This window comes from Sitophilus oryzae, unplaced genomic scaffold (genome assembly GCF_002938485.1).
Source record: "Sitophilus oryzae breed Bouriz unplaced genomic scaffold, Soryzae_2.0 scaffold_1586_pilon_pilon, whole genome shotgun sequence".
Taxonomy (NCBI): domain Eukaryota; kingdom Metazoa; phylum Arthropoda; class Insecta; order Coleoptera; family Curculionidae; genus Sitophilus; species Sitophilus oryzae.
The window spans coordinates 532,925-548,487 of NW_022146265.1; the positions used below are offsets into that span (position 1 = coordinate 532,925).

General features: G+C 31.2%; 1 protein-coding gene across 2 annotated transcripts; it reads right to left on the bottom strand.

The window, feature by feature from the left end:
• Positions 1–181: 181 nt before the first annotated feature.
• Positions 182–13,981, bottom strand: LOC115879765. 2 transcript variants are annotated; one of them, XM_030896753.1, is made up of 5 exons: positions 13,816–13,981; positions 8,261–8,372; positions 1,118–1,308; positions 946–1,059; positions 182–384 (listed from the first exon to the last, which is right to left on the bottom strand). In XM_030896753.1, the coding sequence occupies exons 3-5, from the start codon at positions 1,249–1,251 to the stop codon at positions 216–218; spliced, it is 417 nt and encodes a 138-aa protein (XP_030752613.1). In that variant the 5' UTR covers positions 1,252–1,308; positions 8,261–8,372; positions 13,816–13,981; the 3' UTR covers positions 182–215. The 2 variants fall into 2 exon arrangements, with proteins under 2 accessions (XP_030752613.1, XP_030752612.1); XM_030896752.1 differs by having other exon boundaries at positions 13,426–13,981.
• Between the last annotated feature and the right edge of the window lie 1,582 nt (positions 13,982–15,563).

The window sequence follows — 15,563 nt, forward strand, 5'->3', positions numbered from 1 at the left end:
TAACTATTGTTTGTAATTTATGTTGCAAAAATTCAAGATTTGAAATAAAAAAAATGATATGTTATAATTACAGAAGATATTTCAGAATCGAACAAAAATCCCACCAAAGTAAAATCAGATACAGCATTAGGTACTTAATAGGGTCGTTGATTGGGTGTGTATAAACAGAAATAACTCTAACTAATAAATTATATACTTTTTAATATAATAACGAATTAATACATGTATTTATTTATATTCATAAATCTTGAAAATTGTTGAATCGGACCAACAGGACATTCGGGGAAAAGGTATTCGCAATTTTCTCCATCCTTCCCTAGCTTTTCTGCAGCGTGATAGGCATTGTGGGCATGCTGTTCTATTTCATCGTCAGTAGAGGAAGGTCTAAATAAAAAGAAGAAAAGCAAGGTAATTTTTTTTCGAAATTACAGGTTACAAGTATATTTATTCAGGGTTAGTTTTAAATAAGTGCAAATATTTTTAGGGCTGGTAGATCCAAATGGTAGATCTTGATAAAAGAAACGTATTTTCTCTTTACCATTTAAAAATAAATCTAAAATAACCGAGATATTTTATTTTGAAAATCTCCAAAAAAATGATTATTTTGCTAAAATTTTGAGAACCATTGGATCTTTTCCGGATTTTCTTTAAAAAACAATCAACATTTGATTTCTAACTACAATTTCTCTTGATGGATCAAAGACGAAAATTACATTCCTCGCAAATTTGAATTATTGAAGTATAATTAGTAGAAATGTTAAAAGTTTGTTAACTTTTTCTATACTAAATTGAAAATGACTACCACTAATTTTGGCGTTCTGAATGCTTACACATTGAAATTAAAGGAACAAACTTCTAATTGAACCAATAATTTAGGCCACTAATTTTGAGGTTCTGAATTAAGCTTAAGTCAACATTATGGACTATTAATAATTAATTTCTTACGTTAATATACTGTGGACAATCTCCGCCAAAAGCCCAGATCTTTCTTCTAAAGGAACAGCAGCAAGTTCACAAATTGATTTCAAAAGACAAGCTTTACCATCTCCGTATTTATTCCTAAAAATATTAATCCAGATAAAAACATACTAAACAAAACACTATACGTTTAATTTACTTTTGTAAATAGCTCTCTATCATGTCGTATATCGTCCATCTGGTAGGTGATCGTTTCTTCCTTTCAAAATCGATAGTTGGATTAGTATAGTAACTGCTGTTGTTTGGTAATTGATAATAAGCTTTCATGACCATTCCTAGCGTTATACTTTGGTACTGGATATCTACTGGAATACCTATACCGAAAATTACCTAAAACACAATTGTGACATTTTAATAGCATATAAATTAAAATGGCTGAATAAATTAATAATAATAATAGCTCCCGTATATAGCGTTTGACGCCTTGGGAGTATCAAGGTACAGCTTGCCATGCTAGAGCCGTTCTGTATACAAGGAAGGTAATGTGGCTAGCACTACGCTTCAACCGCCTATTATTACCTCAGGATAGTGAATCCCAAGTACTCATTTAAGGCTGAGTCGACCTAGGTACCCAAACTATTTTTATTTTAATAAAAATACTCGGCTGATGAAATGCCGGATGTAGGATTCGAACCCACTACCTTGAGATTGGTAGACGAGAGGCTGTACCTCTACGCCACCGGATACCTTTGCTGAATAAATTCCATGCAGTAATAGTGAGATCCCTTTTAAAGAGAAGCTATAATTCATATCAATTAAACTTTTAGATACGTAATCGAGAGTGTACTTTTTAAATTCATTTTTGCCAACAATGGATATATTCGGCGCCGTGCTGACTAACTCGAATTTAAATTTCGCGCTGCTGTAAAAAATGTCAATTTGCAGCATTTATTTATTCATTTCCTGACATTGTCATTCTTTTAGACACATAGCTTTTAGACATAGCTTTGTATTACGAGTTTTTGGTTTAAATAAATAGTGTTATATAGTGTGAAATTTTAAGCTTAAAAATGTTTATTAGAATACCTTGCAGTCGAAACATTGTTCTTTTTAGAACCTGATTTAGTGCGAAGTATTCAAGACAGTACAGTCAATCTGGCACCTTTAAAAGCTTAAATTCGAAAATTCGTATCCCCCCACCCCACCGTTTTTGAGAAACTCAAAAAAATTTTGGATTCGATTTTCTGGCTGAACCATAGGTCCCACATAAAATGTTATGGAATATATGAAAAATGAAGATAATTAAATTCCTCTACATTTTCATCCCTAAGTAACAAACCTCAAAAATCTACGGGGACAAAGTTAGAGGGCGCCAAAGTCACCCAAACGAAGTTTTTTGCAGTTTTCCGGGTGAAACCTTTTTTTTGCTGTCAAAAAGTTTTTAAAATTAAAGAACATAAAAACCTACCAAATTGATACGTAACTATTTTTTTACGTTTCACTGTTTACGAGATACTCGTATAAAGTTGCCACTGTTGCGGGCTGCTGCGCGAGCATTCTAGGACGCAGCTGCCGCTTGGCCTATTGTCATGTTCCTCCAGTGTTGCCAGAATTGAAGGATTTCTTTCAATATGAAGGATTTTACAGTTAAATTTCGTCGATTGAAGAGCTAAAGGATTTTTATCAAAAAAGAAGACAATACGAAGGATTCAGGCAGTTTTGCACACTATTTCCCCATTCGTTCTCCTAGTCAACTGTATTTTCATGTTTTTTTTTTAATTTTCTCTAAAACGGTATGGAAGTTTGGAAAACTATAAACGGAATTAACCATTTTAAAACAAACAAAACTTTTTATGAAGAATGCATTTTTCAACAAGTATCAATAATAAAAAGGTTTTTCCTCTTGTAAAGACAAAATCCGGTGACATACTGTATAACAAATATAGAACTCAATATCTTCCTTTATTAATATATATCTAAAAAAGGACCTCAATTAAAACGACCCCTCTTAATGATATTAATATACAGGGTGTCCCAGAAATAAGTGCAAGTAACTGGTAGTATAGATCAACTCCAAAAACACGCCTGAGGGGTTTTTCGCGAAAAAAAAAAATTAAAAATTCGAAATTTTTTGAAACAATTTTTTGAAACTTTTAGTTTTTAGTTAAAAAACATACTTTCTTGATAATATGGCAACATAGGTATTAGATTAAATTTACAAGAAAGAAAATCCAGAAGAGATCCAGTTTCTCAAAATTTTAGCAAAAAATATTTTTTTTGGAAATTTTTAAAGCAATATAACTCCGTTATTTTGGACTTATTTGATAAACGATACAGAGAAAATATGTTTCTTTTGTCGAGATCTACCTGGGACACCCTGTATTATTTACCTTTGATTAAAAAAACAGAATATAATCTGATCTTTTTTAATTAAATAAACATTTACCATTACGAATTATTACAAGAAAACGCTGACGACTGACACATTAACTTGGGTTCAAGTATGTTTATTTAGGACAGCCAAGGGTTGTAAAATATATTTGAATATAATTATAATTAATTTACCTTTTGAACTAACATCAATTCTAACACTGATCCAGTTTCATTAAGCAAATATAATATTAAATAATTAACCCTGTATGAGCTAGGTAATGTAATTATGTAAATGATTAAATTAAATCGACTGTCCTAGAGTAGAACTACGATCAAAGTTTAAAAGCCTGTTTCATCTGTGGTTTCATAAAATACGAGAATAGGGTATTTTAGTGGTAGAACATTTCAATCAAGTCAAATTAAGTTCCCGACATGCATCAATATTCAAACACTTAAAACGTTTGCTGGTCTGAGATTAGACTGTTATTTTATAAAACTTTTGTACAGGGTGGCGCCCCTCATACGACGCTGAGGCTCCAAGGAGAACGACAGTTTGTATTGAAATAAAATTTTGTGAGGACATGTAGGTTAATTCAGAGCATTTTTTAAAAATATAGAGAGTTCTACAGGGTGTCCCCAAAAAAGTTACATATCAAAGTTGTGTATTTTGTAATGGATCATCCTATAAATTAATTGATTTCCGGATTCTGGGAGAAAAATGAATATGAGTTTTATTACAGAAGTATATGACTAAAATGTAAGGTTTTTGACATATTTAACATTTTCTAAAAGTAAAGAACAATTATTTTTAAATTACAACAAAAGCTACCTAAATTGGAATTTACTCGGTATAGTATAATATGTAGTTAAAATAACTATATATTGTACTTTAAATCAAATTAAAACTTGACTCAAAAAGTTATACCGGACGAGACAAAATTAATATTAAATATTGGTCACCTTTAAAAGCAAGTTACTCTTTTATTTTAAATGGAACACCTAGTATATTATTCCGATATTCAAGGAGGAATTCATGTCTCTTCAAAATATTATTAAGGTTGCCTACCCCTCAAACAAAGATTTTCTTAGATACTTTCATTTTTGAGATTTAATCAGTAAATCTTTATTTATTTGATAAAATCTAGGTGGCTGTGATATGTCTGACGTTACTTTAACATAGCTGTCTATTCTCAAGTTCTTTATCCACACACTCCCCCTCCAGTTTCTTCGTGGTCTTCCTCTTTTATTTCTGCCTCGCGGTGTCCACAGTAAAATTTGCTATGGAATTCTATGATCGGGCATTCGTTGCACATGACCAAATCATATGAGGTGTTTTGTTCTTATGTCGCCCACAATTTGTGTTCTGTTCCCATAATCTTTCTTATTTTGTCGTTTGATATTTTTTTCATTTTAGACTTTCCAGCAGATACTCCACATATGCATTTTAAAATGAAACGATCTGTTGAAAAGAAAATCAATTTATGCAGTTAACAGGAAATGAAGCATTTTGAGCATTTGATTCCATCTAATTAATTTTTGTCACATAATTATAGGTTATCTAGTTTTAACTCTGTAATAATTAAAATATGTTTTAAACGTGTATCTTTTTATTACCGTTGAGTATTTTACTTTACATCCTTTAATTTTTGTTAAATTAACAAAACGTTTATCACAGCCACTCCTAGATTTTTTCAAATAGATCTAGTGACGCAAAATCATAAAAATTAAAATATCTAGAAAAATCTTTGTCTGAGGGGCAGACAACCTTAATAATATTTTGAAGATATATGAATTCCCATTGAATACCGGAATAATATACTGGGTGGTCCATTTAAAATAAAGGAGTAAATTGCTTTCAAAAGTGACCAATGTTTCATATCAATTTTACCTCGCCCTGTATAACTTTTCGGGTCAAATTTTAATTTTTTAAGTTTAATATACAATGGTTATTAGAATTAAATATCAGGCTATACAGGGTAAATTAAAATTTAGGTAGTTGTTAGGTTAGGTTAGGTAATTAAATTTAAAATTTAATCTTCATTTTCACAAAATGTGAAATATTTTGTAAAATGCTTACATTTTAGACATATACTTCTTTAATAAAACTCACCCTTATTTTTTACATAGAATCTGAAAATCAATTAATATATAGGGTGTTCTAGAGAAAATTTCATTTCGATATAAACTACCGTTCTCATTGGAGCCTCCGCGTCGTATGAGAGGCGCCACCCTGTATAAAGCCACAAAAAAAATCTCAATGTAATAAATTTCAATATCATTTTAGCCAATTTCAGTTAAATTTGAAATAGGTTACAGAAAACTCATAAAACTTATTATTATTTTTCTTTAGTGTCATTGAATTAAATAGGCGGGTTCTCTATAATGGCTCTTTTATTAGTTTTGAAGGAAGTTTCAAATTGAATTTTAAAGTTTGCCGAAGTAGCAACATAACACTGTATAATGTTAAAGTTTCCTTTGCTAGTTTCCAACAGTGACTTAATACTTAATCAATAACTCGCCTCTGAATAACCAAAAATATAAAATACTTTATAACTACTTAAATAGTTAGTAACTAAATTCGTTTTTAATGAAGGCTTCAGGCTTCGTATAACAAAATTAATTAATAATAGATAATTTTATATAACTGGTAGAGATAGTATGAGGCAAGCAAATCTTGTACTTCATGATTGTCCACTCTGTATAAAACATCCAGATAAATTTTCTAGAAAAGTTACTTCTTTTGCAAGATTCCAGGGTGACTTAATATTTAATCAATAACCCACCTCTAAGTACCAAAATAAGTTAATTATTATTACAGTTGGGGGTTCGAACATTTGGTGTTAAACAGCAAAATAAAACACTAATTCTCCACAATACCCCAAAACACTTTTATTTTTGAACAACCAGTATAAAAGTTATAAGTGTTTTGGTGTATTGTATTGAATTAAAATAAGTAAAAAAAGACTAAGGAACTAATGTCCTAAATAGTTAGCTACTAGATATGTCTTTAATAAAAATTTATGATTTATAAAATACTGGGGTGCCCGGTGGCGTAGAGGTCTCGTCAGCTCTCGTCTACCGTCTTGTTCTAAACCGGGCTACTCACACGCCTTCTGTCAGTTCGTTTATAATCAAAAAGAGCGGAACACGTTTTTGGTTGAGGTTTAAAAGTGGATAATAGAGAGCAGTTGAGTACTTCACCCAGTATCTTCTTTTTCTTTTTTTCTTTGGTAAGACCATGGATAGAGCTAGCGCTGTATCAACTTTTTGGGGTTTTGACAATATTGACGCCATATTTCCTTCTATTTCTGTAGCGACGTACGAAAGCGGTAGATGCATACTGAACCACGGCCCTATTCACAACACTGAACAGAATACATCCAGGCATGTACGTAGAAAAGCTTCCTAGATTGCTCCGACTGCCCTGCACACTAGATTGCCCCTGCGACAGGCGTATGAGTAGCCCGAGGTTGTGGGTTCGACTCCTACAGCCGGCAGTTCATCAGCAGACTATTTTTAATAAAATAAAAATAGTTTGGGTACCTAAGTCGACTCAGCCTTAAATGAGTACTTGGGATTCACAATCCTGAGGTAATAATAGGCGGTTGAAGCGTAGCGCTAGCCACATTACTTGGCCTTGTATACCGAACGTCTCTAGCATCACAAGCTGTACCTTGCTACTCACTCTCAAGGCGTTAAACGCTATATACGGGTGCTATTATTATTATTATTATTATTTATAAAATACTGTTGAGCTGTATGTACAGGGTGGTCGAAATTGGTCTGTTTTAACAGAGAAACCCTATTTTCTGAATAGTTAGAGGAAAACCGACATAGATGTCATGGGCTCGATTTCTGAGACACGTTTAATGGCATAAACCGCCTGTTGATATTTTCACTGCCAACTGAGATACGGGGTCATTAGTAATTTTTTACCATTTGGAAAATTGGAAATAAAATTTTGCAAAAACATTCTTAAGGCACTTTTTTAAGCACAATTCAGTGACGTAGTCAGTTTTTTTCTATGCTTTCTCTTTTTGTCAGAAATAATAAAAAATAAAATTTTTTAAAAAGAAATCATAGTTGGCTATGAATTTAAAAAAATGCTGTCCTTTAACGCTTTCCAACGATATAAAGTTATGGGTATTTATTTCTAAGAATGAGAGGAATATTAGGGTTTATTATCTTTGTATCGAAGTGGGCCTTGATTTTGTGTTGACCTAGTTGCCTAATAATTTTTTTCCACAATTTAATATTCTATATTATTATTTATCTGCATAATTAAAGACTTTTGAAAAGATAAATCAACATTCTATATTAGTATTACCAATTACAATTAAAACGCCAGGGCTACAACTGAACTATTGAATGGAGAATTTAGAGAGAATCGGATTCGAACAAGGGGTCCCATATCTTGGCCTGCTAGGTCCTGTGATTTAACTTTTTTCGGCTTTTTGTTATGGTGTTAATTAAAAAACCTTATATAAAGAAAAAATTGCAGAAGGCTACTAGGCAAGCTTTTGGACTTATTACATCAGTTCGCCTAATAAATCGCTGTAACTCTGTGCCCAAAAGATGTTTAATGTGTATTCAATAAGGAGGTGCTCAGTTTGAACATCTTAAACGATTTTTTTAGAAAACTATATTCGTCACTCAAAAAATACGTTTTTTAGTTTTGTTCTTTGTTTATTGTATCGATTTCAATTTTAATTACTAATACTAATATAGAATGTTAATTTACCTTTTCAAAAGTCTTTAATTATGCAGATAAGTGTTTACAAAAAATAACTATTTTATTTTGTAAATTTTTTTAAAGTGGTGAAATATCAAGGACTTTTTTGAAGAGATGAATCCGCCACAGAGGTATATAAAGTTTTTTATTAATATTATCTTCAAAAATACTGATTTATACTAGAATATATATTTTGTACAAATCATTATATATATATATATATATATAGAAACTTACCGCAACCCAATTTGTACCATCTTTCCATACAAGCCATCTTTTCTGCCTAGATAATAAATGTCTACTTGTATCTCGCAATTTGACTCCGTTTGTTTCTAAACTACACACTTCACTACATATAAAAAATAAAAATATATAAGTTACAATAAGCTGAAAAGAATTCATGTCGTTCACTATAAGCAAATTTATGCAAAAAGCTAACTGTACTGTCGTTACTGTACACAAATCTTCTGCCGATTGTTTGTTTTACGGACCAGAAATTAGGATGGGTATTATTGGTGATAATAAGAAATATTAGGAACCAACGGTATCATCTAAGTGAAAACTGATATAACGTTAGGGAATTTGTTTTAAAATTTGGTTTAGAAATATGTATTTGGATCATTATGTTAAATAAACAATCAAATCTAATAATTTAAAATTGTAAAATTCAATTTACTTTAAGTATAATAGTTTTCTTCTACAATGAAATATTTTGTATTATGTGGTCACAAAATAGTTGAAATTTGATTTTTATTTTTGTTAGCTGCTGTATAGTAGATACAGAGTAATTAACTGAAAAGTACTTAATTTTAATTTCATGTTACTTGCAGGTTGAATAGTCCAGTTCAAATTAAAATATTAAATTTTGATTACAAGTAAATTAAAAAAAGTGAAATAATGTGCTACATGCAATTATAATTCAAAAATTCAACACACACTCGTCAAAAATATTATAAAAAGATTAATACAAAATCAAGGCCAAAAAGAGTGTAATCTTTTGGCATAGTGAAAAAATTATGAATGACAACCATTTTTTGACCTCCCACGTATCTTGGTTATCTCTAATACCCCAGTCAAAATAAAAAAAGAAAATTCAATTTAGAAAATTGGTACAGGTCTTAAATACACTGTTATAAATGATATCTGAAAAATCCGCACCCCTCCCACGTCTGCTAAAAAAAATATTCAATGTCAAAAGTCAAAAATATGTCTTTTTGCTTTTTTCTCCTAAACACTAAGCGCTACCGCAAAAGTACCTTAAGCAAATGTTGTAGACCATTAAATTTTCTACAATAATGGTTCTTATACTTTTTTCTTACGAACCACCATTCCTGAGATATGGCGATTTCAAAAGCTGAAAAACTCGTATTTTTCATAATATGCACAGATTTCCGCACCACCTGTGAGGTAGTGTATTTGGCGCGTTATTTTAACGTGGTTTTCCCTGTAGGCCTAGTCCACGCGCTATCTATTGTGGTTAAGTTTTATTACACATTATACTATTAATTTTAAAAAACGGTGCTCTTGGTAATGATTATAGTCGAATGGATTATTGTTGATTTTGGGAATTAATGAATTTTAATCTGAGTTCAACAGTAATGTCTGCGTAGACGTATTCAAAAAGATTGACTCTTCTCCACAAGTCATCATCACAAGTGGAATTCGCTTTCCTCTTGCTATAGGTATATGGCGCTCCAAAAAAAAATTGATTCTATAGACAAGTATAGATATTTAAGTTTTGTTAAAAATACTCGGAATAATAAAATGGTACAACTTTATTGTCTTCCTCCAACATCTGCTTCTGCCTGTCAACACTTATATCGTGTATACTATCATGTTCAATTGTGGCTAGGTAATTAACTGAACCCAGTAAACTGGGGTTGGAAATTTATAGATAATACTTTGGAGCTGATTAAAACTTTACTTCCACCTGCTCCAGAAAAACTGCTTAACACAAACTGTGGTTGTAAAAGAGTCGGATTGTTTTGTACACCAATATGTACTAATTGCCAAGGTCAGTCTTGCTCCAATATTGACTTAAATACACATGAGGATTTTGATGAGGAGACAAATGATGTATCTGTCGTAGATGGATTTCCAGATATTCCGCAAGAAGATGAGAAAGTAGAAAGCGAAGAAGACATTACTGTTGAAGTATCATTTGAAGATTACCACTCAGATTAAAATTCTCCAAAAATCAACAATAATCCGTTCGACTATAATCATTACCAAGAGCACCGATTTTTAAAATTAATAGTATAATGTGTAATATTTTGTATGTGTAATATAACTTAACCACAATAGATCGTGGATTCTGCCTACAGGGGAAACCACATTAAAAAAACGCGTCAAATACACTACCTCACAGGTGGTGCGGAAATGTGTGCATATTATGAAAAATACGAGTTTTTCAACTTTTGAAATCGCCATATCTCAGGAATGGTTCGTAAAAATGTATAAGAACAATTATTGTAGAAAATTTAATGGTCTACAACGTTTGTTTAAGGTACTTTTGCGATAGCGCTGACCGTTTAGGAGAAAAAAAGCAAAGAAACATATTTTTGCCTTTTGACCTTGAATAATTTTTTTAGCAGACATGGGAGGGGTGGGGATTTTTCAGGTATCGTTTATAATAGTGTATTTAAGACCTGTACCAATTTTCAGCTCTATGAGAATTATTGTTATTTAACCCTCTTTTTTTTGTTTATTTTGACTGGCGTATAAACTTATCAGTTTCATAGGCTCATATACTTTTTTACGTAAAATTTACAGGGTGTCCCATTTAAAAAATATAAGTTTGACTCATATTTCGAAAATGACAGCTCCCAGCGAAAAACCAGTAACGGCACTGGAATCTACTTATAACTTTTTAGTTTTTATCTTTTCGATAAATTATATTATGATCGAAATACGATGGGGGTCGAAAAATACAAAATTTTCAAATTCGCCCTGTATTTCAGGAACCAAAATGGCTAAGACAAAATGGCCAAACCAAACCAAACCAAATTACAATCTATGTGTAGTGAAATCCGCATTTCAATTTTTACTTAAAAAGAGGTTAACTTAAAATACTCAACTTTGGATAACTAACAAACATGATATTTTAAGTGTTTAACCAGTCATATTTTTTGTATTTTTTATTTCAAAAACTCACAGAGAAAACTACTATAAATTTTTAACCATCTAGAAATTCCATTTGATCCAACAAAGGCGCTATTGCTTTTTGTGGGGAGCGAAAATACCGCAATGCTGAAGATCGATGGTGTAAGTACGCTTATGTAAGAATGTAAATTTTTCTAAAGATGCTATAATCCGCCCTCCCTTCATAAACGTCTAACATACAGTGGACTGTAAATCACAATGTGTATTGACTCATATCTTTTCAAATTCGCCCACTTGACACTAACAAAAAGACACAATATAAGGAAGGGTTTTAAGAATATAGCGTGTGTTGCATCGCCGACCTGGACATCGCCGAAATTGTTCATTTTGAATGGTTTATACGAATTTGTTCTTGAATTATGAGAGATTCAAAAATACTAAATTAGGCGAAAATTTAAAATAATGCGGTCCTAATCAAACAAACATATAAGTTATGTCACAGTATGAAAAATCTATTACGATTTTCTTCTACAATCTGTCAAAAATATTCTCAGTTATATTCTCTTTAAAAAGTTACAAAAAGTACACTGTAAACATACGAGAATCTTTTAAAAATCAAATATAATTTCGTAGTTAAGTAAATACATTGCTTAAAAACAAAATTTATTTATGAAACACTAAACAATTCACAAAATTAGGTACTTGTTAATAATTAAAAAATAGATAAAATTTGCCCTATGTCCTTCACCCTAGTCCAATAATTCTTGATGTTATATTATGTTTATATATTGTAGTCGGAATATTTAAAAGACTTAAAATTATGCTTCTTCAAATTCGCCAAGTACTTAGTGGTACGATGTTTTTCGACTATTTCTCCGAGTATTCTGGTACTTCTTGGTTTTTATATTCCACTCATACCTATCATATACACTGATGGACATACGAATTGAGTCACTATTGTAACAGTCAAATATTTTATCAATTTCTAACTGGGTTTCCTAACTAAATCGCCGATTTTTTAGTGTATTTTTACTGTTCGAACTATTGTCTTATTTATGAGATAATTCAGTTCAATTATTTCATTGACCGAATGAAGCGTATGGAAGTGGTAGATTATTTACAGTCTAGTCTCAATGTTTAGTTAGTCACTTAGTCGAATAAGTAATTTGTACATTTGAAGTTCAGGTTAGATGCACAGTTCGAATTTAGTGTTGTTTTGTTTAATAGTAACACATTTTATTTATATAGAGTCCATAGAGTATACTCTCGTGGCGCCCTATATAATTCTTTAAACCCCGACCAACTTTGTGTTTAATTGAATTTCAAATTTTAAAGGCGCCGCAATCTTGGCGCCCAACGTGGGGCAATTATAGTACCCACTGTGCTATGTTTTGTGGCATCATATTTCTTGATTTGCTTTATGCATTTTAAATATTACTTCTTAATTTATCCTAATTTAAAATATAAAACTTTGCTACGCCACTGTGTAATACTTAAGAAAATATCTGATACTACAAAAAGTAGCACAAATTATAGTGTCTCGTTTCGTATGCCCGCCAGTGTATAATAATTCACCGTGAAATAAAAGCACTTTAGTTGTTTTGTGTAAAATATTAAAATTAGCCAATATTAAATTTTCTGGAAATTTGAAGTGACCTGCAAAAAACTAAAAAAAATACGCCAAATAAAAAGAGAAAAAGTGACAACATTTTCCAAAGCTATTTGTATTAAAGCCGACAACTAACTTTTGATTAACTTTTGAAACTAGCCCTACGAGAACGAAGCTGTATGATTAATGGCCTTTATCAAATAGATGAATGTCCCACCCCTGCACAATATACTTCCAAGTAAAAATTAATATATCAAAGTTAATGTACAAACTAGACATATTATGAGAATATTAAACTTGGTGATAAAATATGTTTGCGATATTTACACCAATATTGCATAAATATACAAGGAGACTATAGGTTACATTAGAATTTTGAGGTGGTTATCGGTCTGTTCCACTGTTCCTCTACTAATCTCTAGATTACATTCTCCATTCCAATCGATTTCAAAAAATCTAACAACATGAAGACTGAACTCTTCATATTGTATCAGTTCTGTGGTAATACTGTATTTCATATTAATCCTTATAAATCATCTATTTTTTTTTCATCCAACGCAATGTATACTAATACAAATAATACTTGCAATCAATATTTTATCAGCTGTATACACAAAATAATAAGGTTCCCAAATAACATGACAAACTGATTTTGAAAACGGATTAAATATACCATTATTTAATGCCTAACCTTTTTGTTTATTTCCTGTGGTTTCGTTTTAAGCTTTTGTTTTCCTGAACGTTGACGATGTTGAGAGACAGTTTTAAGCTCGTATTTCAATGTCCAAAAGTTCCTGTTTTGTTCGTCCAGTGATTATATTTCATGTTTTGTAATTTGGATGTATTAAAATACATGTGTAAAGTGTTAACAAAATCATTTAAAAAACAATCAGTTTTGTTAGAAGCTCCCCCTTTTTGGTTTAGAATGCTTACCAAATATTATTTGAAAGCACTTAAAAATTGTGGCGTGTTCAATAGAAATAATGCACAGATTTAGAGCCCAATCAATCCGAGGTACTTGAGGGTAAGTAAGACCTCAAGTTCGTTTCAACTTAAATTTGTGGGCAGTTATTTACGATACCTAATGGATTATTAGGAGCTCATTTCTTCAATAAACATTTAACTGGAGCAAAATATCTGCAATCTTTGACACATTTTAACAGACATAGAGGTTTCAGGGCACGACGGGGATACACAACACAACACTAAAGCAGTTGCCTAAACCAAAAATTTAGTAAAGTTATAAGCCAAACATATTTTAATGTCAACTCTGATGTCAAGTTGAAGGAAAATGGGTAACAATGAATGAAACTGTTCATATTTGTAATTATAAGCTATAAACCTGCGTGACGTGAGCTGTTAATTGCTGAAGATCGCGAAGTTACAAATTTAATTTAATTAAAATTACAAAAAAAACATTATACAGGGTGGCGCCTTTCATACCGACGTGCAGGCTCCAAGGAGACCAACAGTTTGTGTTAAAATGAAATTTTGTTAGCATATGTAGGATGGCTTAGAGCATTTTTTAATATAGATAGTCTACTAGATCTTCTACAGGGTGTCCTCAAAAAAAGCTACACATTAAAGTTATGTTTTTTGTAATGGAACACCCTATATATTAATAGATTTTCGGATTTCAGGAAAAAAATTAAACATAAGTTTCATTAAGGAGGTATGTGACTAAAATGTAAGGTTTTTGAAATATTTAACATTTTCTAAAAATGAAGAACAATTTTTAAATTTTAATAAAGGCTATCTAAATTGGAATTTAACCGGTATAGCCTAAACTACTTAAACTCAAATTAAAACTTGACCCAAAAAGTTATACACAGTGAGACAAAATTATTTTTGAACATTTGTCACCTTTAAAAGCAAGTTACTCTTTTATTTTGTTTCTTAACACCCAGTATATTGTTCCGATGTTCAATTGGAAATTCATGTATTTTCAAAATACTGTTAAGGTTGCCTACCAATCAAGCAAATATTTTCCTAGATATTTTCATTTTTATGATTTAGCGTCACTAGATCTTTATTATTTGATAAAATCTAGGTGCCTGTGATATGTCTGGCATCATGGTACAAAGAATACAAGGTATGATATTGCGCAGGTTGGTTGCTACGTCACAGGTGATAACAGGCGCTATTGGTCAGCACGCCTCGCGCGACAGTTCAAATCGTCAAGATATTGTTATAAACCTGTTTTTTGGTTTATATACCGTCATTGAATTATCGCTAAGCAAGTTACTGTGGAGCAGTGCATAAGGAGTCGGGCTAGGAAGCAAGAGACCGGAGTTCGAATCTTGGTCGGTACATAACTTTTTATTTATTGTTTTAAATACTGTTGTATGTTGTATTCTATAGTTTATTTTTGTAGGATAAAAAAAGAACTATTTATTCTGTGATTTTTTAATCTCCGGTATTAATATAAATTGATTGTTGGTACAATACCTCATTTAATATAAAATAATATTCTACTTTTTGAAATGTATCGGGCCCTAATTGTGCCTAAAAGTAAAATATATTTTTAGTGATATACCATATTGTAAACTATTTAATATTTCAGTCACTTAAAAAGTTAATTTGCATTGAATAATTGCCTACCATTAAAGGAAATTTGAGCTATATAATCCTTGATGCGCATCTTCCTCTAAATTTTGGGTTTCGTTCAACCGGTTTATTCTCAAAACCTGAAACATCTACATATAAAAAGAAGCACAAGTCACTTATTATAATAAACTTCACCCTTGGAATTACTTCCACTAATTATAATAAACTTCACCCTTGGAATTACTTCTATCACAATTACAATACATTCATCTGCATTGGCAT

Excerpts from the sequence above, each read along its gene's own strand:
- LOC115879765 (XM_030896753.1), bottom strand. The coding sequence starts at position 1,251 with ATGGTCATGAAAGCTTATTATCAATTACCAAACAACAGCAGTTACTAT. Across the intron at positions 1,060-1,117 it reads ATAGAGAGCTATTTACAAAA|GAATAAATACGGAGATGGTA; the intron begins GTAAATTAAACG and ends TAATATTTTTAG. Across the intron at positions 385-945 it reads ATTGTCCACAGTATATTAAC|ACCTTCCTCTACTGACGATG; the intron begins GTAAGAAATTAA and ends CTTTTTATTTAG.